The sequence below is a fragment of the Lissotriton vulgaris genome, chromosome 3_1 (genome assembly GCF_964263255.1).
Source record: "Lissotriton vulgaris chromosome 3_1, aLisVul1.2, whole genome shotgun sequence".
NCBI lineage: Eukaryota > Metazoa > Chordata > Amphibia > Caudata > Salamandridae > Lissotriton > Lissotriton vulgaris.
The window spans coordinates 352,587,121-352,613,032 of NC_141689.1; the positions used below are offsets into that span (position 1 = coordinate 352,587,121).

The 25,912-nt window shown below is 45.1% G+C and overlaps 2 protein-coding genes across 2 annotated transcripts in view; one reads left to right on the plus strand and one right to left on the minus strand.

The window, feature by feature from the left end:
• C9 (complement C9) overlaps window positions 1-18,771 on the minus strand; it is a 212,190-nt gene extending 193,419 nt beyond the window's left edge. The window contains exon 1 of the mRNA XM_086960567.1: window positions 18,611-18,771. Coding sequence (XP_086816693.1) covers window positions 18,611-18,756 — 146 coding nt within the window. The 5' untranslated portion in view covers window positions 18,757-18,771. The remainder of the gene's footprint in view (window positions 1-18,610) is intronic.
• Window positions 18,772-22,085: 3,314 nt separating this feature from the next.
• Window positions 22,086-25,912, plus strand: part of LOC147726439 (uncharacterized) — a 33,725-nt gene continuing 29,898 nt past the window's right edge. Inside the window, exon 1 of the mRNA XM_086963464.1 lies at window positions 22,086-22,157. Coding sequence (XP_086819590.1) covers window positions 22,086-22,157 — 72 coding nt within the window. The remainder of the gene's footprint in view (window positions 22,158-25,912) is intronic.

The window sequence follows — 25,912 nt, forward strand, 5'->3', positions numbered from 1 at the left end:
AGCACAAACCTGGCTCCCTGACATGAACCTTGACAGCTTCAAACCCCAGCACTCGCACACGGCTCCCTCAAGGAACACATTGCCAAAAAAAAGACTGCCTGGCGCCAGCTGTATCTTCTAATGGAAGTCTAACTATTTCTTCAAGAATGCAACTTAAGAACTGCTGTTCAAGCCCTTGTACTCTCGCATCTGAGTGGTGGTAATGCCCTTATCTATGGTCTCCCTGATTCAACGCTGGCAACCCGTAGGGGGGTCCTACATGCTGCAGCAGGGCACCCAGACCCTTGCTGGAACTTCTTTGGCTCCCCTTTCCAGACTGGATCATCTTTTAAACCAGCTACATCATTTACAAAGTCACCCCAACCAGCACACTGGCTTATCTTGAAGATAAGCTCACCATCTTTGGTGTTTCTCAACATACACGCAGGCAAGACACCATCAAACTACAGGCTAAAAATGGCAAAAGGAAAAACCAAGACAGTAAGCCTTTACCATCTGTCCACCCAGAATCCGGAACAACATCCCTGTACCAGTCAGAACCATTCCAATGCTGTTGAAATTTAGTAAAGAGTGAAGACTCACTACTTTAAAGAACACTAGGAACATCACAATGCTTTAACCGGTTACCACTTAGCTTCATCTCCTATAACTCACCAACTTTCAGCTTACCTTTGACTATATACAGCACTCTCTTGCCCTTTGGCTAGGTTTGTGCTACAGAAATACCATATATACTTACGTACATTTGCACTGGCTGCCAGGCAATGTTTTTTTCTGCATTCACATTTAGACAAAGAAATTCTACTCCATTTGTGGGATAGCACTTTCCTTTTTGTATTCTTTCACAGTAAAATATTTTCCCTGTATCTATGGGACCCTTTATGCTCAAAGGAAAATGTAAACACTAAAAGCCTGATTCAGAGTTAACTAGTAATGGAAAATCATATGATTTGCGGAGGAAGGTTTTATTCAGGAAGATAATTGACATGTGGAATTTCATCAATTATAACACCTCTATGGTGACAAAAGATCCTCTGACTGGTTATCCTCCAGATTCAGTACTTCTTCTAAACATTGGGCACTTTATCTTTACAAGCAAACCAACGGTAATGACAATAAGATAAAGGCAGACCACAGGTGCTGTTATGCAGTGGGCAGTAGTGGGACTGCTACAACAAAACAGGTTAACCTAGCCATTAATTCATTTCTTGCATCGTTTGCCTCATTTAGTGTTTGGGAATGAGAGCTTTCCTAAAAGTGGAATTACTGTCATCTCCACTCTCAGAAAAAATGTCAGGGCATTCCAAGCATTGGTAATAATGGATTCTTTAAGGCAGCCCTTCTCACGCATTGTAAGCTTGCTTTTGTTACCAAAGTGACAGATAAGGGTAGTCATTCTTCACTTCAAATGAACCAATTGAATAAACATATTACATTTCCATAAAAAATGCCTTTTTTTGCTAATAATCTTCATGAAACATTCTGAAAAAGTGCTCTTTTTGGCTTAGTTTCTTCAAGGAAAGTTAGGGTTGATTCTCAAGCGGGGACTGAGAAAAATGGGTGTGTCCCAAAACTCTAAATCCCCAAGCATTTTCCATAGAATTTTTTGAACGCGCTACTGCAAAGACTGCTTAACAAAATTACATCAAACTTGGCAGGAAGTTGAATCCTGATCCAAAAAGTGTGCCTTTTGTGATTTGTTGAAAATCTGTTCAGGAGTTTTTTGGGAAATTAAGGATCAAAAATATTTGTACATCTGGAAGGTTGGGTTTGAGGGACTCTAAGGAGAGTCCCTCGAACCCAATTCCATAAAATAGATAGTTGTGATTGTCCTTCCTCACCCGTCGAACCCAAAGAATCAGACTCCTTTCTTTCAGCTCCAAGCCAACAGAGCTCATCTGCAGAGTACCCCAAGGATCTTCTCTGAGCCCCACGCTCTTCATCATCTACCTGGCCCCCTTACCACCATCGTCAGACATCATGGACTCAGCACTGTATCCTACGCCGATGACACCCAGCTCATCCTCTCCCTCAAAAAGCAACCCAACGCCACCAGACTCAGATTCCAGGAAGGAATGAAAGACGTTGCATCCTGGATGAGCAGCAGCTGCCTGAAGCTCAACTCGGGGGGACAGAAGTCCTCGTCCCCGGTCCCACCCACTCTGCTTGGGACAATACCTAGTGGCCCACCGCCCTCTGCAAACCCTCCACTCCCACAGACCATGCCCGGTACCTCAGCACCATACTCGACTCATCCCCCACTATGACCCGACAAATCAACTCTATCTCCTCCACGTGCTTCAACACCCTTCGCATCCTCCACAAGACCTTCAAGTAGATCCCCCCCGAATCCTAGAACACCGTCACCAATGCACTCCTAATGCATCCCACAACATGAACACATCACTCAGCACCTACGAGACCTCCACTGGCTCCCCGTCGAAAAGAGAGTAACCTTCAAGCTACTCACCCACACCTACAAATCCCGCCACAACTCTGGACCCCAATATATCAACAATAGAATTCCCTTCCACAGAACCAAGAGAAACCTCGCTCCATCGACCTCGCCCTCGCCGAAACCCCACACATCTGGAGAGCCAGAGCGGGTGAAAGAGCCTACTCCTACATCGCAGCAAAGACCTGAAATGAACTCCCACTCTACATCAGAGGTTCCCCCACTCTGCACATCCTCAAGACATGGCTTTTCGGCTGAACCAGAGCTGCTTGCCTTCCCTCCCCCCAGCGCCCTGAGACCCTATGGGATAAGTGGAGCACTTCATAAACTCCTGATTGACCTAGGCAACTATTGTCCCTTGAGCCAACACGCTTCCATGTAAGTAATGCTCCTCTGGAAGCAAGTGATCTGATTGACTGGTCCCAAATGTTGAAGCAGCTGTTACAGGACTCGGGGTCTTAGTCCCCTGTCCTGAGATTGGTATACCAAAAAAGGTATAATGGGGCAGGGTAGGGATACCCTGCCCCCAAGCCGTTTTGGGGCGGGGTGTCCCAGTGGGGCCAAGAAAAATAAACATTTTTTTATGTCACAAGGCTGTGGGAGTCGTGCGGGATCGAGGCATTAAAATAAAAATGCCAGCCAACATTTTCTATTTTATTATTTTGACCCCTGGGGACAGGATTATTAAGTATTTGGAGAGTGGAGCATAAATGGTGCCCGCCTCCCTGAGCAAATTGTTGGGTCCTCGGGGCTCCATCTTCTGAGCCCAATATTAAAAACACAGGAGGGGGCATTCAGCCCCATCCTGAGAAACTAATGGACCACAGGGGCCCAATCCCACTGGGCTGATTTGCATATAAAATGGGAGGGGGGCTTGCCCTCCCTGCCCGACCAGCTATTGGCCCTGAGGACATCATCCCCTGGGGCTGACTAATAGATAAAGGGGAGTGGGTATGTGGACCCCTTTCCGAGCCACTTTAGGGCCAAGCTCCATCTCCCTGGCCCAAATTTCTTTGAGAGGGGAAGGGTGCCACACTCTCCCCTCATGTGCTAGCATTGGCCCCATCAACCGGGTTGCAATAGTTTATACTATCCCGGGGAGCCCAGCCTGGGGACACTGTAGTTTCCTGCCCTGGAAAGTGCGGGTATACCCTGTCCACACTCTCTTGGGCAGGGAGCTCTACTTTGCTCCCACCTGGGTGGGAGCATTTAAACAAATGCTGCTCCTGCCTTGGTGCCAGCAAAGGAAAGGTACCTGCTCCCCTGCCAGCGCCTATAGTGACTGGGTAGCAGACTGGGGCCTTGGGACTACCCGTGGCCCCCCAACGATGACCCACATTTTGTGTATCCCGGGTGGGCACCGGGGCACCCACCATAAAAACACAATTGCCAGCTCCCCTGAGTGCCCTATGGCTTCCCTGTGGCCCCCAAATAAAAGAAAAGGAGTTGTGGCTGACCCTGGTGGGCACTGGGGCACCCATGTAATAAAGGAAATACAGGCTCCTGCCGACATACACTATGTGTGTCACCTAGGAAGCTGGCTAAAGCAACGGATACCCTGTGGCTCCCCCCACAGTCCACAAATGAAATAAAATGTGGGTGTCATGGGTGGGCACTGAGACACCCTAAAAAATCTCTAAAAAACAAAAAAAAATACCAAATGAGTGGCAGGAGCAACTCATTTATTATTCATTGCTCTGTGAACAAGCACCCATATTGCCTTAAGAGGGCTATTTAAATTTTGTTTTATCTTGGTGTTGTCCCTACAAGGAGCTTTTTTATTGTTATGGGGGCTGCATGGAGTATAGCAGCTCCTCAGTAACTTAAAAAAAAACCAATAAGAATACTCCTGACCTGAGGAATCCATGACCCGAGGAGACTTACCATAATTTTCTCTAACTCTTTGCTCTTCAACTCCAGTTCAAGTCCCTCTTGTGGATGTTTTTATGATTGGATTTTTGGGGCTGAGAAAATGTTAAACGAAAGTTTAAGACATGTTGGTTTTATTTAAAAACAAACCCCAAAACATCTCTTAGACTTTCTTTTAACATTTTTCGCCAAAAAAATACAATAATATCTTAAAACTTAATTAAACATTTTTATCATGATCACTATTATTCAGGATTGCATTGTGTGAATAATGAAATAAACATTAGATTAAAAATATTGCTGATTTTTGGAGAAAGATAATAGATCTGCTTTAAATTTATTGATATGCTCACCCCTTTGAATATTTTGGTGTTATGGATCTTTAACAAAGTCAATAAGTCTGTCTGAGTGTGTGGCTAGGACCTGCGAGAACAAGCACACGCTGCACATGCCAGAAGGCCAGGTGTGGTGGGGGGTGGCTGCCCACGGAGGGTTAGATACAGGGCTTGGCCACAGTCCAGGCCAACCCCAAGCACGCATATCCAAATGGTTGTTTGCCTGCAAGGGGTTGCACAAAGGACCTGTACGCAAGCCAGACACTGCTGCCAACCCAATACCTTGCAAATTGAAAAGTCGTGTGCGTCATGGTTTGGCATTACGTATGGTAATTAAATATTACTTTATGTTTAAAAAACCTAGAAATCCAATGATAAAAACAAAAGTTAAAGTGATATTATGATTAGAAATTGCAATTATATCTTACTATGCTACCCCTCCCAGAAATTCACCCAAAAAAACCAAAGCCTAAAGTTACTTTATAGTTAGGTGAAAGTTTCAGTGACAACATAATGTTTTAAACTAAATAAAACACTGAGTTTCATCAGTTATAGTTATCTCTGGTAACTATACTCTATGTCCTAAAGTAATGATAACTCACACCCTCACTTTGCAAAGCTAATTACCCCACATATTACATCACTCATGACATGTTATATAACATCATTAATATCATCAATGAAATGAAATCTTGGATGACAACACTGTGCATGGGGGGAGCGAGGATTATGTTTACTAGAGATAACTATAACTTGTGAATTTTTGTGATTTTTTGTTTAAAATTTTACTTTATAACCCAAAGTTTTAACCCAATCATAACGTTATGTTAATCTTTGTTTTTTTTCCATGGAATGTTTAAGGATTTTTAATGTTAAGTTTGATATAAATACAAGGTCTAACTATAATGTCACTTTAACGTTTGTGTTTTTTCTGTGGAAAGAAAAATATCTATATATATATATATATAGTTTTTTTTTTTTAAACCAACATGCTACCGCTGGCTACCGCAGTGCTCCAGACTGATGGGGCATGCCGGAAGCATGGTGCCAGCGCCTCCGTGTGAATATTATCCAATCCCCACTTCAAAGCAAGGTCTGACTCTGCTGGGACTGTGTGCAAACCATTTATTTAGTGCGGCCACCATATGCATTTCGGCAGGTAATACGGCCTTGATGACAAAGAGTGGCATATTAGTAGTACTGTTTATTCAATCATGTACATTAAATGCTTAACATGAAAGAAATACTTTGCGTTTCTTTGAATCAATACTTTCTCAGTATGTCGCTGAGGTATTCACAACATTTATATTGTGCATTACACAAAATACAAATAAAATTAATTGGCACATAAAAAAAACGCATTAGCAGCTATTAATCATATTGCTTATTCCACCCCATAATATAAAATCAACTAGATACCTGCTAAATAAATTACTGAATTCAGCTGCATCATAAATTCAAAATTGTTCCAAAGTAGGCACATAGTATAATTCATCAGCATTTCTGTCAATTCATTTCTACCAACCTTATGTCGCATAATGCGCTCCACAATGCCAACTTAACACCATGCATGCTGAACAATGTCTTATATTCAACTGTATAACTGGTCCAGAATCATGCCCTAGTGGGTGAATGCCAATGTATAAATCCAGAAAATCCAGAAAATGAAAAATGATAGGTAAATGGAATCAATAAATTTAAATGGAAGCAGAATCAAACAAAATTTTTATTGTTGAGCCTAAGGGCGCTATTACGAGTACAGCAGTCTATAGGACCACCGTACTTGCGGTCCGACCACCGTCACATTTAAGGCCCGGCCACAGTATTAAGAGTGTGGCAGTCAGGCCACCACAGGACCGCTGCATCCACCGGGGATCCAGGATCCCGCTGCAATTGTGCAGCGGTCAAGGAGCTGCAATATGCCGATGTTGCCATATTATGAGATGGTTTTCTACCACCCCTTTCATGGCAGGTATCCCCTGCATGCACCTGAGGGTGCATGCACGGGATACCTGTTGTGCACCCCTGATCTGCACCCCCAGTTCCTGCATGGTGTGACATGTATGCCACACCATGCAGGAACATGCAGTCGGAGCTCTCACAGCAGCAGTCTGCATGGCAGGCTCTCCCATGAGCCTAACAGACCACAGCCACCAGACTGCCTTTGCTCTGCCCGGCCGCCATGGATTACAACCGTAATCCAGCAAACGGGCGCACTTGGGCCTTGGTGGTCCTCCAGCAGACAGCACTTGGAGCCACTGCTGTAGGACCGTCAAAGTCATAATAAGGTCTAAAGTATTGATACTGATAAACAATCAACGCTATGACTGTAGGTAAAAGGAGAGCTATATAATGTATATAGTTCCGCTTCTGTATTTAAACCCTCTGGTATTCTGATATTTAATTCCAATATATAGCGTTAATCTGATCTCCATAATATCTGTTCCCCGCTGCTACCTCTTATATTCATGAGCACAGAATCTACTACAAAATATGATCATTGCTGTTATGCACCCCCTCAAATAGAGTGGTAACAGGAGAAATATGATCCTTATTCTTGATAGCCCACACATGGTGTAAGATTATTTTGTGTGCTTGTAAAATTATACTGCCCACATATAACTTGGGACAAAAATATGTCAAAATGTGTACCACATAATCTGCCGCATATTATGCACTATAGTCCAATACCAGGATTGCTCCCCATCAGATGGTTAGTAAGTATTTTCCTAATTGCCTCATCTTCTGAGAAATATCCTGTAATCATTCTAATGTCATGACCTTGTTACTTCCAATTGAGCCTTTTTGGAAAGCAACAGATATTTTCGTGTTTTTGCGTTGGCCCTATCCTTTGCAGCCTATATGATCTCGTCTGCAGCCCCTTGAAATACATGTCTGTCAATTCATCTTGTGCATGGTTCAATTACTTCTCATCTAGATGTATATATAATTCTACAGAGCTTCACCATTATCAGTTTTACCAGATTTATATGGCAAGATTATGTACATTGTGTGGTAAGGTATTTAAATGGTGTGCAAAAAAAGGCAACTTTAGCAGCACATTTTCTGACAGTATTAATGTAATCCATTTCGGCTAGAAAAATCTTTGTTGTGAAATCTGCAAATTATGTTGCAAATTACGTGGCAAACTATGTGGCAAATGCTGTAAATCCATTGTTATACTGTAAAAGTGCAACTACTAGCCTAAATATGCCTAAATATGCGCTGCATGACTTACGATCATTCTCTGCTTGTATTGCCTTGATTTTATTATTTTAAAAATCCTATTTGCATTAGATTCTTCGCGCTGCGCGCGTATTGGTCGCAGACGCTTGTTCTCTTTAGTACTTCTCTGGGGAAGTCTAGGTAGAGCTTACCTGCACGTTAATAGTTGGCCACCTGCATTTAGTGGGACAAAGGGATACTGGGGCTCACTAGGAACGCTTTGCGCCGCTTTTAGACGCCATTTTGGGTTGGGTACCTAGGAGGGGATAATCTTTAGGCGCCATCGTGGGTGAGGGGCCAGTGGCTCGCCCTCACAGGACACCCGCATTGGAGGAGGAGCCTATATAAGCAGGACTTCTTCCTTACTTCAGGTAGACTATCTAGCCTAAATACGCGCTGCGTGACTTACGATCATTCTCTGCTTGTATTGCCTTGATTTTATTATTTTAAAAATCCTATTTGCATTAGATTCTTTGCGCTGTGCGCGTATTGGTCGCAGACGCTTGTTCTCTTTAGTACTTCTCTGGGGAAGTCTAGGTAGAGCTTACCTGCACGTTAATAGTTGGCCACCTGCATTTTGTGGGACAGAGGGATACTGGGGCTCACTAGGAACGCTTTGCGACACCATTTTGGGTTGGGTACCTAGGAGGGGATAATCTTTAGGTGCCATCTTGGGTGAGGGGCCAGTGGCTCGCCCTCACAGGATTTCCGCGATCATTGGTATTTTAGATGGACACCTCCCAAGCGCGCAGCGTTGGCGTGCAGCGGGCGCGACGTAGGCGCGCCGGAGGTGCACCAGAGGTAAGCCTGTTTGCGCCCGTTCACGCAACGGGTGCGCCTAGGGCCTGTCATACTGCCTCTTCGGTTCCCCCTCGCATAGTTTACTCTAGTTCAGAGCTCTTGCAGCTCAGGCCGGAACAATCACCCTGCACTCAGCAGGACGCTGGTACTGGTAAGCCAGAGCCGCTTTCCTGTGGCTTACTTAACGTTAGATCCCTTTGTAAGCACTATACTGAGATTGTTTTTCTCATCGAATCTCTTGGGCTTGACGTGATGTTCCTCACGGAAACTTGGACACGGGTGGACAGCGATGTAGAGCTGGGACTGGCCTGCCCTATGGGCTATAAAATTAGGCACACCCTAAAGAATAGAGGTGGAGGAATAGGTTTTATCTTTAGAGAAACTATAGCCCTCTCACAGCTGGAGATTAAGGAAGTACTGGGCTTTGAGCTCATGGGATTCTCCTTTAAAGGGCAGATAGGAACACTACATACCGGTGTCCTTAGTTATAGACCACCGGGTAATGTACCTTCGACTCTGCTGGAACTGGTTGATCTTCTCTATGACCTCTCCAACTCTCACAACAGACTGTTAGTGCTAGGAGATTTCAATATGTGGCCGAATGGGCCTTTGGACAATGCCTATAGCGATCTATGCCAGCTGGTTCTCTCCCCGACCCATTCAAAGGGCCATATCTTGGATCTAGTTTGGGCAGACACCAAGCAGGTGGTGGTGAACGACATCATACGCCAATGCTGGACGGACCACGCACTAATCTCTTTTTCTCTCTACCTGCTGGCGAAATCCTCGAGCGACGCAGGGCGGAGACATACTAAAATGGGCAGATCTTGGTCCAGACTGTTACAATTACCAGTTCTGCCTACCCTACTTCCGGGGGGCTATGTGCTGGGAGACAATGTTGATGCAAGCTATACTAGTTTGTGCAAGCAAATCTCAAGCTCCTTGGATACGGTAGCGCCGTTGCGCAGATCTAGGGATAGACAGAATCGAGCGATGCCGTGGTACTCCAAAGACATTCTACTGCTGAAGCAGAAATGCAAGCGGGCAGAAAGGGCTTGGAGGAAGCATTATTCAGACACAGCGAAAGTCAGTTTTAAACTAGTATTACAGGAATATAAAGCACAGATCAAATGTGCTAAGGCTGCCTATTTGGAGGATACATTGAACCAGGCAACTAATAAGTCGCAGACACTTTTTAAGATTGTCAATGACCTCTCCCATCCGATTGGCACCACGAATAATATTCCTGCCTCCCAGTCCTTCTGTGACTCACTGGCTGCTGCCTTCGAGGACAAGATCGTCACCATCCTGAACGGACTGGCTAGGCCGGGCCCTCCTCCCTGGGCTCCCCCGGACACGTCATCTAGTCTGGGTACTCCAGAAGAACCATCTATTCGGCCCCTGCTGAGCTGTTTCTCCCTTCCTGACTTTGAGGGGTTCTGTAAATTGGCGCTGACTGTGTCATCAAGTTCTCAGATGGATCCGCTTCGGCATAAATTTTGGAAACTTTTCAAGAAGGAACTCTTCCACCCTTTGTATTCCATCTGTCTTCAGTCCTTAACAGCGCGACTGTCCCGGAGTGCTGGAAATTGGCGGTAGTTTCACCCCTCCTGAAGAAACCCACAGTTGACCCCTCCTGCTTGTCAAATTACTGGCCCATCTCTCTGCTTCCCTTTCCGGTAAAGATCATGGAAAAGCTGGTTACCCGATCTCTATCTGGATTCCTGGAAGACAACATCGGGTTGGATGTGGCCCAGTTTGGATTCCGGCCAGCGCAGGGGACGGAGTCCGCGCTGGTGGTCGTGTTGGACAATATCTGTTCGCAGGTCGACATGGGTCGGGCAGCCTTTTTAGTGCTGCTCGACATGGCGGCCGCGTTTGACACCGTCAGCCACTCCACCCTCATCAGGAGACTAGAGGAGATTGGGGTGACAGGGCGGGCAAGGGACTGGTTAGTCTTGTACCTTAACAACAGACAGCAGGTGGTGGCACTGCCGCCTTTTAGGTCGGGAGTGCGGAAAGTAGGGCAGGGTGTGCCTCAGGGCTCGGCCATCAGCCCAATGTTATTCAAATTGTACATCCGCCCTCTGATCCAACTGATAAGGTCCTTTGGTATCTCAGTGTTTAATTACGCTAACGATACCCAACTGATCCTTTCTCTGGAGTGTAAAGATGGAGTCTCTTTAGAGACATTCCATCGCTGCATGACAGCTACAGCGGACTGGTTGCGTCCCAACTCCCTCCAATTTAACAGTTCGAAAACGGAGGTGCTGTACTGTTCTAATGACCGCGTTCCTCGCCCTCTTCCAGGTGATTTCTGGCCGTCCTCCTTCTTAGGGGCAGTGTCAGCAGCAGAGTCTGCTCGCAATTTGGGGGTTGTGTTTGGCCCCAACTTGCAATTGGATGCCTTTGCCAACAAAACCGTCGCTACGTGTATGCTGCTGCTGCGGATGTTGCGGAAAGTCCTGCCGCTACACCCAGCACAGGCCAGACCAGAAGTGGTGCGTGGGATCATCTTAAGCAGGCTGGACTACTGCAACGCTCTGCTTCTTGAAGCACCTAAATTGCTGTTTGGTAAATTGCAGCGCGTTCAAAATATGGCAGCTAAACTGGCCCTCTCCCGGCCGCGCACGGCTTCTTCCACCTCTGCGCTGAGCGATTTGCATTGGCTGCCAGTGAATCAACGTATTCTTTTCAAATCCTCTTGCCTGGTTTTTAAAGCCTTGAAAGGACATGATCCATTTCCGTTGCAGGACTTGTTTTCCTGGTATTCCACCTCCCGGACCTTGCGCTCTTCCTCTGCATGCCTGGCGACAGTTCCCAGGTTTCAGAGGGTAAGGATGGGTGGCCGCTCCTTTAGCTTTGCCGCTGCTAAGCTGTGGAATTCTCTCCCGCTTTTTTTGAGGAGCCATGGCGAACTCCTAGCCTTTAAGAGAAGCCTGAAGACCTACTTGGTTCCTAGAGCAGCGTAATTTGTGTATGCATGTACTTAGCTACATTCAGTCAGAGCGCCAGGATACCCTTTGGGTGACAGTCTGCGCTATATAAGTGCACACTACATACATACATACATACATACATACAAAATCTGATAATTCCACTGCTCATCACCATTGTCTATTGTTGTATTCATTTTTTTGTATGAAAAATAAGCAGTCTCAAAAATGAAATTCCTGTCAGTGCTACTGTTAGCTGCACTTTTCATGACACACCTTTTTCAAGATAAATTTCCAGAATAAATCCCCAAAATATAATATAAAATACACATTTTTAATATGTATAATATGGTAGTATATTTCATCTAGGGGTTCAGGGCACATTCAAAAATAACTCAGCCTTCAGTCTTGTGGTTTATGTCACCACAACCTCTCGATGGTAATACTGGACTATATGACACAGCTATCCTTAAAGTCTTGGCCATTAATGCGTGGGTCAAATGGCATTGTTTCCCATTTTAACTCCCATATGATTCTTGCTCTGAGCTACAAAAAAAATTAGTACAGAGCAACACCAAAGTTGCCATGAATCTAGAACTTTAAACGAGAAGTGCCTTGGCTTCATTTGGTGCACATCAGTTCAGTACTTTTTAAGAAATTAGCCTTATGAAAAATGTGTTGGGTGGGCTTCAAAGAGTTGGTGATTACAGATAGCAGGGCCATTAGTCTGTAAACGGTCCTCAGTTCAGAAACTCAAATTTAAAAAAAAGGTTCCACATTGGATGACAGAGATGTTTGCTTCAGTCAACCAATTAAGTTGCACAGGCCCAAACCAGTGTCCACAGACCCGAAAGATCTCATTGGCTGTAATTAATGGACACATGTCTCGGTCCCTTCATCTTCTGACCCCCTGTGCTCATTTATTCAAGAGATTGAGGGTATGCAGGGAACCTCCCTGGGGTTTAAAAAAATTATTTTCTTTTTTTTTATACAGTTTGCAAACCCTATTTCTGGTTTCACAAAAGCTAAAACCTCTTGTTAGGATTCTTCAATCTGGAACTAGGGTATACAAACACCAACAAAAATTGCAAAAAAAATCCTAACAATTAAAAAACGAATAGAAAAAAAAAATGAAAATAATCCTAATAATAATAATAATACATTAAGGAAAGTTATAATAAATAAAATGGGATCAAGCTCCACCCCATACGGTTGAGGATGTGCGCAAAGGGTTGGCTGCCGACAGTAGGCTGGGTATGGGTGCTTAGGACCATATTTGTCAAGCATTTTGCATAGCCCTCGCACCACACAAGGGGGCGCAGGGTGATGCAAAACCTATAACGAGATTTACCAAGCCACGCAAGCCAACCTTGCCTGGCCCTGCACGGCTTGGTAAATCCGGAGTAATGCAAGGCAGCGCAAGTCGCTGCCTTGAGTTCCTCTGCCCCAGGGCAGCATTCCATGGGTGGAGCGTGGGTGTTCCCCCACATCCATCCATGGATTCTGAAGCATTCCCAGAATGAATAATAATGGCAGACCTGGGAATGCATCAGAATGCTACACCTTCCCATGGGAGGCGTAATGAGTAGAAACATCTTTATTTCTCCTCGTTTACTCCTTTTTAGGTCTCGCCTGGAATTAGCATCCGAAGGATGCGTCCAGGGGGAGACTTTTAGCTGTCTGACTCGGGGGAATGAAGGACAAGAAAGTGTTACGAGCTTTTGCTGCCAGATTTGGGTGCGCGAACCCGCACGTTCCGTCCCGCGCCGTGCACATGCGCGCGCATATACACAGACAGACAGACACTTGCTCACACACACCCCCTCCCCCCCACAGTCACACACACACACACAGACTCCAAGACACATACACACACGCACGCTCACACACATACACAGCCCCCCGCCGCCGCACGCGAACACACACATGCCCCCCGCCCTCGCAGCTCAGCAACAAGGCGAAGCTCCACTCACCGGCTTCCTTGGTGCGGCGGCGGCTCTCCTCTCATCGGCAGCTGCAGGGCCCGGCAGCAGGACTCTTCCTCCCTCCTTCGGCACCGGGGCGCAGGGTAGGCTCCTGCCTGCTCCGGTGCTCAAAACAGCCGCGGCTCTTCCGTGGGAGGCCGGGTAGGCTCCCGCCCTCCTACTTCCTGTTTCCGGTTGTCCCGCCTGGCCTGCCTGACTTCCTGGTCGCAGGCCGGCGGCGATGTTCGGTTTGTACCAGGCTGCGGCGGTGATGCGGGGGGACACACGAGGGGTAGGCTCCCTCCAGAATTTAATTACTTAAGGCGGCCGCAAATTATGGGGCAGTGGCGCTTTTGCTCGCACGTGATGGCAATTATCAGGGCCGGGTCTACAGTACATGCTGCTGCACGCAATTGACTTTCTTTTACCTCACTACTGGTACTGTAACTGAACTTTACAGTGTCACAGTGTTACTGTTATTTTAGGGAACTCGTTCGTAGTACCTGCTTCTGAGCTTGTCCATCTGTCTTGTTATTAATCCACAGTCCCAGTCAGAGTCAGTGCAATGTATGTTCCGCGAACTGCGGCCGCGCGGCCCTTAGTTCAGTGTTCCCGTCCAGTGGGCGGGGGGATACTGATTGATGTGGGTTGGATAGGATTTTGAGTCTTTAATCTGAGGGGGTTGGGCGGCAGCAGGCAGCGTGAGCGTGCGCAGATTTCAGATTGCGCATTACCACGCCCCAGCACACCCACGCATGGGCCGGTCGCATCCCACCACCGAATCATCACACTTCAACGGACATTTAACAGAACTCGCCAGCCAGCGCGACGATGACGTTAGTGGAGGACCGCAGGCTCACAGCAGTAGTAGTGTAGCCAGCCACTAGCCACCACTAGTACTGTAGTAACAGCCCAACAGCTGCAGCACCAGGTGAGACAAGCACTGCAGGCTATCAGGCCCGCCTGGCCGAGTGTGCCCTTATTTATCAGTTAATAACGCACGCACCGCAGTGCACTGCCTAGAGCACTCTGCAGTCAGTGTGTGTTGTGTGTCCGCTTTCTGGCTTTGTTTAGAAAACTGACTAATGATGCCCCCCCCACCCCCCCACGTTCCCTTAACCCTACACCCAACACTCGTTGATAAAGTAAGTTGGTAGACTTGCTAAACTAAGTCTACTGCAGAAAGAGCACGCAGATGGTCACCTCTGGCCTGGATTTTGGTTCAAGGGTTGGTACTGAGTAGCAGCAGGCAGCGCAGGGCTTTAAGTCGGGTGAAAAAAAGCGGGGGGGGGTCTCTCAAAAGGGCGTAGCCAGTGTAATTAGGGGCGTGCCTTTAAAGCACAGGTTAAAAATCTGTGTTTACTGTTTCGCATAGTGTGCAGCCCGACTTGTATTTTGTTGTTTCTGTCATTGCATCCAGATATGTTATACAACAACAAGTAACCTCATACGCAATGAATCTGTTGCCCATTCCAGTAAGTTTCTGGGCTGGTGTCAAAAATTGACAGAAGGGTACACAGGTGTAAATGTGACTGACCTCACCATGTCATGGAAGAGTGGCTTGGCACTGTGTGCAATCATTCACAAATGCTGCCCTGACCTCATGTAAGTCATATGTTCTCTTCTGTCTTCTATTGTCTTAAACCTCCACACAAAAAGTTCATTTGATACCCTATGTCAGGTACACAGCAAACTATCTTGTGTTGAAATCTTTGATAATGCACTAGGTCATCATTTGCAATACCCTGTTGTACCATTTTACCAGCAGTCATCCCTTTGATGTGCAGTGGTAGACGCCACCTCATCCCTTCCAGCTGGCAACATGCCCTCAGTTACGTCCACTACAGGACCCTACTTACATTGATCACTTACGTGCCCAGGACCTGGGAGCCACCCATTATACAATTTTCTATTAGCAATTTCAATCATTAAGACATTTTAGTAATCATATCCAACTAATCTGACCAATGGAATTCAGCCTTGTCAGTGGTTATCGTCAGGGCCACTGGAATTACGCAATGGGGGGCTGTGCCAATTTTTCTCATAATTATAGATTTGCCACATTTGCAACATAATCCATCATCTACAGATTTCAACAAAAAATGTTTCTAGCTCACACGGTTCAAATGTTACTAAAAAAATACTGCTGCACGTGTTACTGCGTAGTGGAAGGCCCTTTGCAAAGGTTGACTGGACACCTTTCTGTTGCTTATTGCTATATTTGAGTATTAAACTGGTACTAATGAGGTGCACTCAATGCCCAGCCGGTGTTAACAAGTGTAAAAAGTACAAATTAATGAAGTAATGCTATTATTAAATGTGCTGAATTACACTGCATAATTTTCCTTTTCTTGCCGCATAATTTACTCAACCTTGTAGCAAAGTTGTCCCTCTTCTGGCGCATAATTCCAGTGGCCCTATGTATTAATAGCAGTTACTTTTGGTCATTGATGCATCGTGCAGAGACCTCCATTTCTTCTATATTACATGGATAAGGCCTGTTGTAACTTTTGTGTCAACATATAATTGCTGTAGCAATGATCATGTATTGTAGGTACGTTAACACTTGTACTAGTGGCTAGCAATCCTGTGCTTTAATGATTTGTGTTTCAAATGCAAGTATTTTAAAAACACCATTTACATTCGTGCTTCCGACATTTCTCCCAGGTACTAGGTTTGTGATAACATTGTGCTCCTCATCTGAATCTTTCGAAGACCCAATATTTAAAAATCCTTCAATGAAGTAGGAGGAAGGTTAGGTCTGCTTCTTAAAATTCAACACTTCTCAACTGATCATACTACCGCCAAATACGGCTCGATTGCTTTCTCCCATTGTTATAGGCTTATTTTCACCTCAAATTGTATAATTGGGCTCCTTAAGAAACCGCTTCTTGACCCATGTGATATAACAATAATGATTTATTGTACATAATGATCCTTATAAACACATTACATTAAAAGCTATTAGCATTGTAAATGACAATGCCTTTTATTTATGTTTTAAAAGCAAAAACATAAATAAAAGGCATTGCCATTTACAATGCCAATAGCTCTAACTTTAATAATGCGAGACCTATTGCATTGCAAATGCTTGTTCTACCTAGGCTGCATTCTGCAGCAAACATACAAACAGGAACAAGTTTCAGAGGATTGTTTCCTGCACAAAAACAATCCTGCCTGCATTGGCGCTGGTAGCAGTTTATGCGCAAGCGCTGACAGAGAGCAGGAATGCTACATAAATTGATAGATATGTTGCATTCCTGCCATCTCCCTTTCAGGCAGCACAATGCATGATACTTATAGACCTAAATGTATTCTTTGAATAAATATATAAATTAGCAGGGATGTTCTTCTCACAGATTTATGCATGCTTGTAGGATTTGATCAACTTTCCTGCTTTGCATTTTATTGTCCAAGAAATGAGAAATATAGTCCACTAAAGTAAAGGTCTCGGCTTATGAACAAAGATTTCAATGGGTCACGATTCAGCTTTTTAGTGGTAAGATAAATTTAATACTGTAAGAAAAGCAACACTTTTTAAATCAAACCTTACATGTAGGTTAGCACACTTTTCCTCTCGTTTAGTTATAGTTGTATTAATCACTACCATAAGATGTTAAAAGTAATGTTTGTCTAAGTTCTTCAATATTGTGTTTGAGGGAACCAAATAAGTTTTCAAAAGTTTTCAAACTCTTGGTGTTACTATCTCTATTCGAAGCATTACGATGGCTTCATCGGATGATAGAAGATCTGCACTGCAGTTATAGTTCCAAATCAACGGTTTACTCAAAATTCCACATTTTGTTTTAGCACTCGTGTAAAATCCAACAAATTATATTGCACAGTTTTTAGATTGATATGGAGCGGAGGAAACATGTTTGGAACCACTGAATTGTACATGGGCATTTGTGAAACAGCAAACATTGATGTAAACAGATTGAGAGAAAAGTGAAAAATGAATACCATACACTTAAGCTTATAAAATGATTTCCCAAGTGGATTTGCGTGTGTTCAAAAGCAAGAACGTTTCCCAGAATCATCCTCTGTTAGAACAATCACCACACGAAGTCCTCGCTATTTATTTGATGTTGTTAAGTAGAAACTGAGCAAATTGATGATAGCCTTAAAACTGAGCTTTATCCTTCTTGTTTTAAACGTTTTGAAATGTGTATTTGCCGCCTTTCATATTATGTACACACAATATAAATGTTTAAAAAAACAACCTACTCCTACTAGAATATTGAGGCAAAGTGCAATTCCGCAGGGGCTTGGGGTGAGGGGGCATTTACTGCTCTAATTCCGCTTCTGTAATATTTTGGTGAAAGTTAAAAATTTCGGGGGCATTTTTAGAAGGGGTTGAAAAGTTGGAATTCTGCATCCTGGAAGGTGTAGTCCTGAGGGTGCAGCTCCAGGCAAGAAGCAGAGTACTATTTTTCGCAAAACCTCTATACCCCAGTTCCTATTATTATTTAAAAAAAAAAAGTGAAGTTCATTTGATTTCCCCCACCCTTCATTTCTACTATCTATTTTCACGTTGCCGTTTTAAACGCCGTTTGGACTTCATTCAGCCAAGATGCAAACCTGGATTCGGGTGCAGACTCGTGTTTATTACCAAATATGGAGTCCAAGGTAGGTGCTAATTGAGCCCCCGCATTTTTTGCACACGGGGTCGTCGTCAGGTTAACCCTGGCGCGTTTCGTGCTGGGAAACAGAGCACATTTCGAGTGTGCGCACTTCGGACCACCTACACATTTAACTTTCCATTCTGTGGTCTTTAGCCAAAATTATGCACCAAATCAGAAATCATACTTTGCTGAATTGGTACTTACCTGGTGGACACTTTGTACCAGGGTTTTCGTGTTAACTGCAGTTAGTTAATCTCCTAGACGCCTGGTTTTAAAGTGTTATACCCAGACTTGAGGATTAGTCACACTCGTTTTTTGAGTATCGTAATAACCTTAGGTGAGGATAATTTACAAAAGCACAAGGCCCAACACACAAAACATAACACAGGCATGACTTTACCTTCCAGAAGCGCGGCTTTCTGCCGTGTGAAACACGCACATCAGCGCGAGGACTGCGTGCAGCGTGGCCATGGCTGCTGTGAAGAGGCTGGAGCTCGCGCGCCGAGGCTCGAGCCAAGGGTATTTATTCAGGCTGCTGTCATTCATTGCAAGAAACACAAACAAATTCCAGTCTGTCCGAGGAGGCTGTGTCGTAACCGCCCAGGTAAAGTTACGGTAAATAATTCAATTGCGCAATGCACAGATTACTGCAGGAAAAGGCCAGAACACATTTAATTAAGTCTCCATTGCAGTTAAGCAACGGAGTGGAAGATGTTTTTGGCAGGTTTTGGCTCATCGTGTGATCAGAAGTCGCTAGAAGAACCTCTGCCAATCCTGAGCTTTCTTTTTGTTAGTTATTACTATCGGGTGTGTTGGTCTTATTAATTCAATGGATACAAGGCAAGACAACAGCTAGCAGAACAGAGAGACTTGTGCACTGTCAGTAGTAACTTTATTCGATTCAAGAAAGAAGAATCATAAAAGTATACAGTTTTAAACTTACAAATTCACAAATGGCATTTCATTTCCCAGAGTTAAAACACAAAACTCCAGCAGAATATTCTGATAAGCGTGGCTCAAATCCACCCGAGTGGCTTACCGCACTCACCTATAATTACCAAGTAAGAAGTCAGCCGGACAGTGGAGAAGAATAAACAAAGGGGCATATTATTAAGGGGGTTTATCTCCGCTTTTTTGGCTTTAAAAGCCAAGAAAGCGGAGATAAAATTATCTCCCTATTACCTAGCTGTCGCTAACACCAGTTAGCGACAGATAGTAGGAGATAGCGACCATCTTGGGTCTCACTTTGCATGTCAGCGATATTTATCACAAATGACATGCAAAGTGGGCGTACCAAGATGTTAGCGACTGGAAACAGTCGCTAACATCGCTATCTCCTATTACCAACTTTTGGAGATATTCGCGCTAAGCGCGAATATCTCCGAAAGCTAACACCTGCCCTGAGCAGTTCTTAGCCATGTTATCCAATGGGAGGTGGATAACATGGCTAAGAGCATTAGCTCGGTAATGCATGAATATCGCGGACTTTTCAGCGATATTCATGCATTGCGGATGATTTTTATCGCATTTGCGATAAACCGTGGTAATACCAAGGTTTATCTGCGATAAAAATCGCCGCAGCTCAGCGGTAAATTTTTGTCTCTAACCAAGCAATAGAGATAATTATCGCTATTGCTTGGTAATATGCCTCAAAGTATTTTATTAGGCCAGAAACTCCCATATGAGAGGGCCCTGTCCGACCTCACCCCTAGGAGTGCGCCGAGAGGACTGACTCATCTCATCACAGCAATATATTATAACATGGTACAGCAAAGTAAAACACGCCCATACTGGAAAAGTACTGGACCCCGGGGAGGGTGAAAAATGGCCTCACACAAAAGGCATCTGCACTTGCAATAGCAACATTTGGTTATCTCTGCCCAAGGCCGCGGAGCCGGGCCTCAGCATCTCCAGCGCATGGGAACATTACTGATTAGGTTTTTGTTATAGTTTCAGTCACAGTTAGCTAAGAAACTAAAACTGCTGCGTTCAGGGTTTTTCCTATACCTACGGGAGGGGGAATGAGCGAGTGCGACTCGCACACAAATAGAAGCACTCCAAAATGGTGGCACACAAGCTAAGCTAAGAAAACTGAATAACATCACCGCATAAATGAATAATGAGATGGAGAATATAAACGTAAATGCATAAATGAATACATCATTAGTTAGACACATTCTGCTAACTCATAAATGTAAATGTAAGTGGGCGGGGCATCGGAAAATGAAACCTATCAGACCCTCCTTTTAGCATTATGTGGCTAACATGAGCGTAGCCTTTATTAGCTAAAAGATAAGGTCTCTACACATCATGCTAGTGACGGGGGAAACATATCAATCAAAAACATCATCATCAATAAGCATCAACCAGTGAATATCATGGAGCTCCATGTCATTAGAAACAGGATACTGGCGAGTCGGTCTTTTAGAAGATTGCAAATTACTGGCACACATGGAGCAACAAGGGGGGAGGCAATAAACACATAGGCAACAAGTCAGCAATATACCCACGACTCCTACAACACCCATCAAAATCTTCCAGCCCCAAGAGGAGAAAACACCCCACAGCCATCTCTGTAGAGACCAAGTACCAGTATCCTGATGAAGTTCAGTCACTAATCTATGAAGTTTCTGTACAGCTAAGTTAACAGTGGGGGCCGAGTCTGGAATATAACCACAGCAAGATGTCCCAATGACGCGACAGGCTCCACCCCTATCAGCAAGAATGATGTCAAGCACCATCCTATTCTGAATCGTAAATAATCTCATAGCCTGCATCTCAACAGACATATTGGCTGCAATGTCTGCCTCAGTATTCACTACTTTCTCCATCACCCTTGACAGTCTCCGAATAGCCCTAATGTTAAATATAGGACCCCAGAACGACAGTAGACCCTTAGAAAAGTCTGTCCATTGCTGCAAAGAAGTATCAGTCTGATCCACATCTTCAACTTGGAGCGCCCTCCTTTTACGCTGTCCAGGCATTATAGCAAACCGACGATGAGTCTTATGATAGTCTGAGGGTGCTACATAGACAGGAGGAAGCAGATAGGCCAGATAGCAGACCCCACCCCAACCCTCAGGCAACCACAGGTATCCATTATCTTCACAAACAAACTAAATATTCGGGGGAGTGACCAAAGAAGGGCTAAGGAGCAAGCAAATCGAAGCAGTCACATTGCAAGAACTGTTCCCAACCTTTATGGGGCCCCTCCCCAGGATACAGAAGAATGGAGATGGCCCAACAACGGCCAGGGGCACCAAAGAATGACTACTACCATTTGTCGCAGGAGAGTGTCTATAAGCCAGAGAAGAGTTCAACTGTAGAAAACTCTCCCTAACTTTGTCAGTGTCGTTAGGAGTCACAAATCGTCCCACTTTCTTCGAGCATGTTTCCAGAAATGTCTGATCGAAATGTCCGTCAGTAACCAACTGTCCAAGAGAAGGGGTAGGCATAGGGCGTACTCGCATTGTCAAAGTAGATCCTCTACTAGGTAATCGAGGATCTAGAAAATCAGGTTGTTGAAAGAATTTCACCACAACTATTCACAGGAGTTAAAGGGAGTGCCAGCAATCTATTCTTTGTATAGGCTGCAGAAGGTAGCAACCCACAAACCCAACAATCTGTCACATTATACACAGCATGGGCATGATGTAGAGTTTTGATAAAAACATTATCACAGTAACCTTTTTGCAAACATTGTTCACCATAATCAACAGTAACCATATTGTGGTCGGGAAGGGAGGAAGGGGTAGGGATAAACATATGAACAGGATAGGCTTTATCCAAGAAAAACAGTATTCCAAGAATTATTAGAAATACAATGATGAATATCACAATGGCCACAATTTTTCCTTGTCGGGGCAGAGCGAGCCATGGAGAGTCGGTTTCTGGTCTACGAGGAGCTTCAAAAGCTGCTCCTCCTCAGGAATGGGACGGCCAAAGGGGTACATGTTCCCTAACTAAAAGTCCAAAACTAAACTAAAAAGGTAATCAAACAGTCACAGTCACACCAAAGCCGGCCAGGGGGTTCTTCACCCTCAGAAGGGATCTTCTCCCTGTGTCCGTTAAAGACTCACAGGCAGGCTTCTATTGTTCGTTCCCTAATCCCACGACGGAGTCGCACAGCTTTTGCAACTCAGGAGCATTTAATCTGGGCCCAGGCGCAATCCTAGTGTCCCATCTGACAATGTCTCGACAGTGCACCAGGGCTCTTACCAGCAGTCCATCCCTAACACTTAACTATTCTTTAGCACAGTTCTCTTCTAAGTCCCTATCTCAGCCCTTCTTCCAGTGCTCAGTTCTCCTTCCTTCCCTTCCTGGGCCGCAGATTATAACAAGTGCTCCCTCGCACCTCTGGATCTGTGAACAGAATGGGGGCTCAATGGCAAGGGACTTATCCGCTGATGTTTGCTCTCTGTGATCAGGAGAGGCCTCACCACTTGCAATCAGAGCCGGCCTCTTCTCCTTTTGATCCGGCTCCTCACCCTTCAACAAAGCATCCAAGAAGGGTATATACAGAGGAACTACTTCACATTCATCATCAGCGACGCCTTTTCTCACCCATTCGTCATATGGCAGTGGGACGCGCTTCACGTGGGACGCATGTGTCCACGCCTTGCGGCCCTGGATCCGGAGCACGGTGGGGGTGGTGAGGAGAACTTGTCTCGGCTCCGACCACCTTGGATCCAAGCAGGACTTCCGCTGGTACTTCTTGACGACAACCCAGTCCCCGGGTTGTATAGTGTGTCCTTCCCCCTCCGGCCAAGCCTTCAGGGTGTCTGCTACCTGCTGATGAATAGAACGGAGATCTTTAGTCAAAGCATACAGGTAATCTATCAACAAAGGGTATTCTATTTCCGAAAAACATTTAGGTCTAGGCACACCCCACACGTTGGCCGGACGGCCAAAAATGACCGCGTGGGGTGAGACACCTGTTGTGGAATTGACTGTCACTCTAGTGGAAAGCAAAGCCAGGGGGAGTGCATCTGGCCAACGTAACCCTGTACTCTCTTGTATTTTGGCCATTTTTAACTTCAAAGTCCCGTTGAACCTCTCTACCAAACCCGCAGCCTGGGGGTGTTGTGCTGCATGACATTTCTGTGATATCTGTAGTCCCTTACATATCTGTTCCATCAATTTGGCATTAAAGGATGTGTCACTCAAGATCACCCGGGGCAATCCGTAGCGAGAGAAATATTCCTTTATCAACATCTTAGCTGTTGAGCTAGCTGTACAAATCCTTAGTTGGGAAAGCCTCCACCCACCTACTAAAGGAGCATACCACCACCAGGACGTACTTAAGGTTATTGGCTCTCTCCATCTCAAAATAATCCATTTGGATCACTTCAAAAGGAAAAGAAGGAGGAGCAAAATTGACAACCGGGACAGGTGTTCCCTTTCCAGGATTATGTCTTAAACAAACCATGCACTGCTGCACTAAATGGGTTGCCAACTTGGAAATGTTCTTATTACTCCACACTGGGTCTAGTAATTTACATTTTCCTTTCGCACTAATGTGAGCTGGCCCATGAGCCATTTTCACCACTGGGAGGACATATGCGTCCGGGAGTAACCATTATCTATTGTCTGACACATCCGTCCAACATTCATCCACGTCCAACCGTCCCCCACCATCCTTCCATGTCCTCAACTCATCCTCAGTCGCTTTTTCTTGTATGTTCCGCACACTTTGTACAGTATTCATAAACATGTCAACGTCTGGCACCCACCTAGCTGGTCCTGCCACAAACATTCGTGGGAGTTTTGTCCTAGCTGTCTCCTTAGCTGTCTGATCTGCAAATGCATTGCCCCATCCTACATCATCCACCACCGCTTTGTGTGCACTACATTTGATCACAGCCAGTCGTCTGGGAAGCGTCAATGCTGTCAATAGTCGTAATATCAAGGGACCATTCTGGATCCTTTGTCCGTGTGATGTCAAAAACCCTCTCACTGCCCACAGTCGCCCATAACTATGTGCCACGCCGAAGGCATATTGGCTGTCAGTGTAAATATTCACGTCCAGTCCTTCACTCAATTCACACGCTCGCATCAATGCTATTATTTCTGTAGCTTGGGCTGAGTGGTACAGGACCCTAGAAGTCTCCACCACTGTTTTCAATGTTGTGACTGTGTATGCTGCAGTTGAGGTACCATCCGCAAGTTTAAAACAGGAACCATCAACATACAGCTTCCCGTCGGGATAATCTAGGGGGGTGTCCATTAAATCTATCCTTCCCTTCGTCTCCTCCTCTGTCCGAAACAAACAATCATGGACTTCATCGCCCTTTTCATCTGAAGGGATGGGTAGCAAGGTGGCTGGGTTCAAAGTGACACATCTTTTAATCGTAACATGGGGTGCGAATAATGTGAGCTCATAACCAGTAAGACGAGCACTAGTTAAATGCTGCGTCTGCGTTTTGTTCAATAAAGTGTCCACAGCATGCAGTACCATTACTGTGAGATCAGAACCCAGCACGAGCCCCGCCGATCATCTAATTGAGACCGCAGCAGCCGCTGTAGCCCTTAGACAGCTCGGCAACGCTCTCGCCACATTGTCAAGCATAGCAGAAAAATAAGAGCAAGGTCTCTGTTTCCCTCCGAAACATTGAGTTAGGACAGACAACGTGCAACCTTCCGCCTCATGTACATAAAGCACAAAAGGCTTCTGGTAATCCGGAGTTCCCAAAACAGGTGCAGAACACAAAGCAGTTTTTAGTGACTTAAAAGCTTCTTGACATGCTGGAGTCCAGGGTAAGGGTTCGTGCACCTCCTTAGTAGTCAGGTACAGAAGGGGTTTGGTTAGTAAGGCATAATTGGGTATCCACTGGCGACAATACGAGGTTATGCCCAAAAACACACGCACCTCTCGCTGCGTGTTAGGTATAGCCATGTTAGTTATCGCCTTGATGCGCTCCGGTGTCAACCTCCTCCCCTCCTTCGATAGGAGATGACCTAAGTAGGTAACCTCCTGTCAACAGTATTGAAATTTAGGAAGGGACACTTTGTGTCCATTTCGAGCCAAATGGTGCAACAATTTAACTGTGGCGTCTCGACACCCATCTTCGGTGTCAGACGCTATTAAAAGATCATCTACAAATTGCAATAAAACATTGCCCTCGGGGAGTTCCAAATCATCCAATTGAGCCTTCAAAGCCTGAAAATAAATGCTGGGGCTCTCGGTATAGCCTTGAGGAATTCTACAAAATCTGAAACTGCGGCCAGCCAATGAGAATCTGAAAAGATGACAGCTGTCAGGGTGTACCGGGATACTAAAGAAAGCATTCTTCAAATCCAAAACAGAGAAATATCTGGGGGTGGGAGGGATCATGGTCAAAATCGTTGTAATGTCAGATACCACTGGATATTGGGGTTCAACCACCTTATTAATGTGGCGTAAATCAATCACAAAACGATAAACATCAGGTGCACCATCACCTGTATCAGCAGAGGGTCTTTTAAGAATTGGGAGAATGGGGCTATTACAAATGTTAGAGGCCGTCTCCTCCACTACACCGACTGTATCAAATCCTGTATTATTTGTAGCAAAGCCATTTCACCATCCCTAGATATTTTATACTGCGGTATTCGGGGCAATCGAGCTCCCACCTTAACCTTGATGGACACAGGGGCAATATCCACCTTTCCCACATCAGTATCACTATTGGCCCACAAAGTCTCCGGGATCCCCACAAACTCA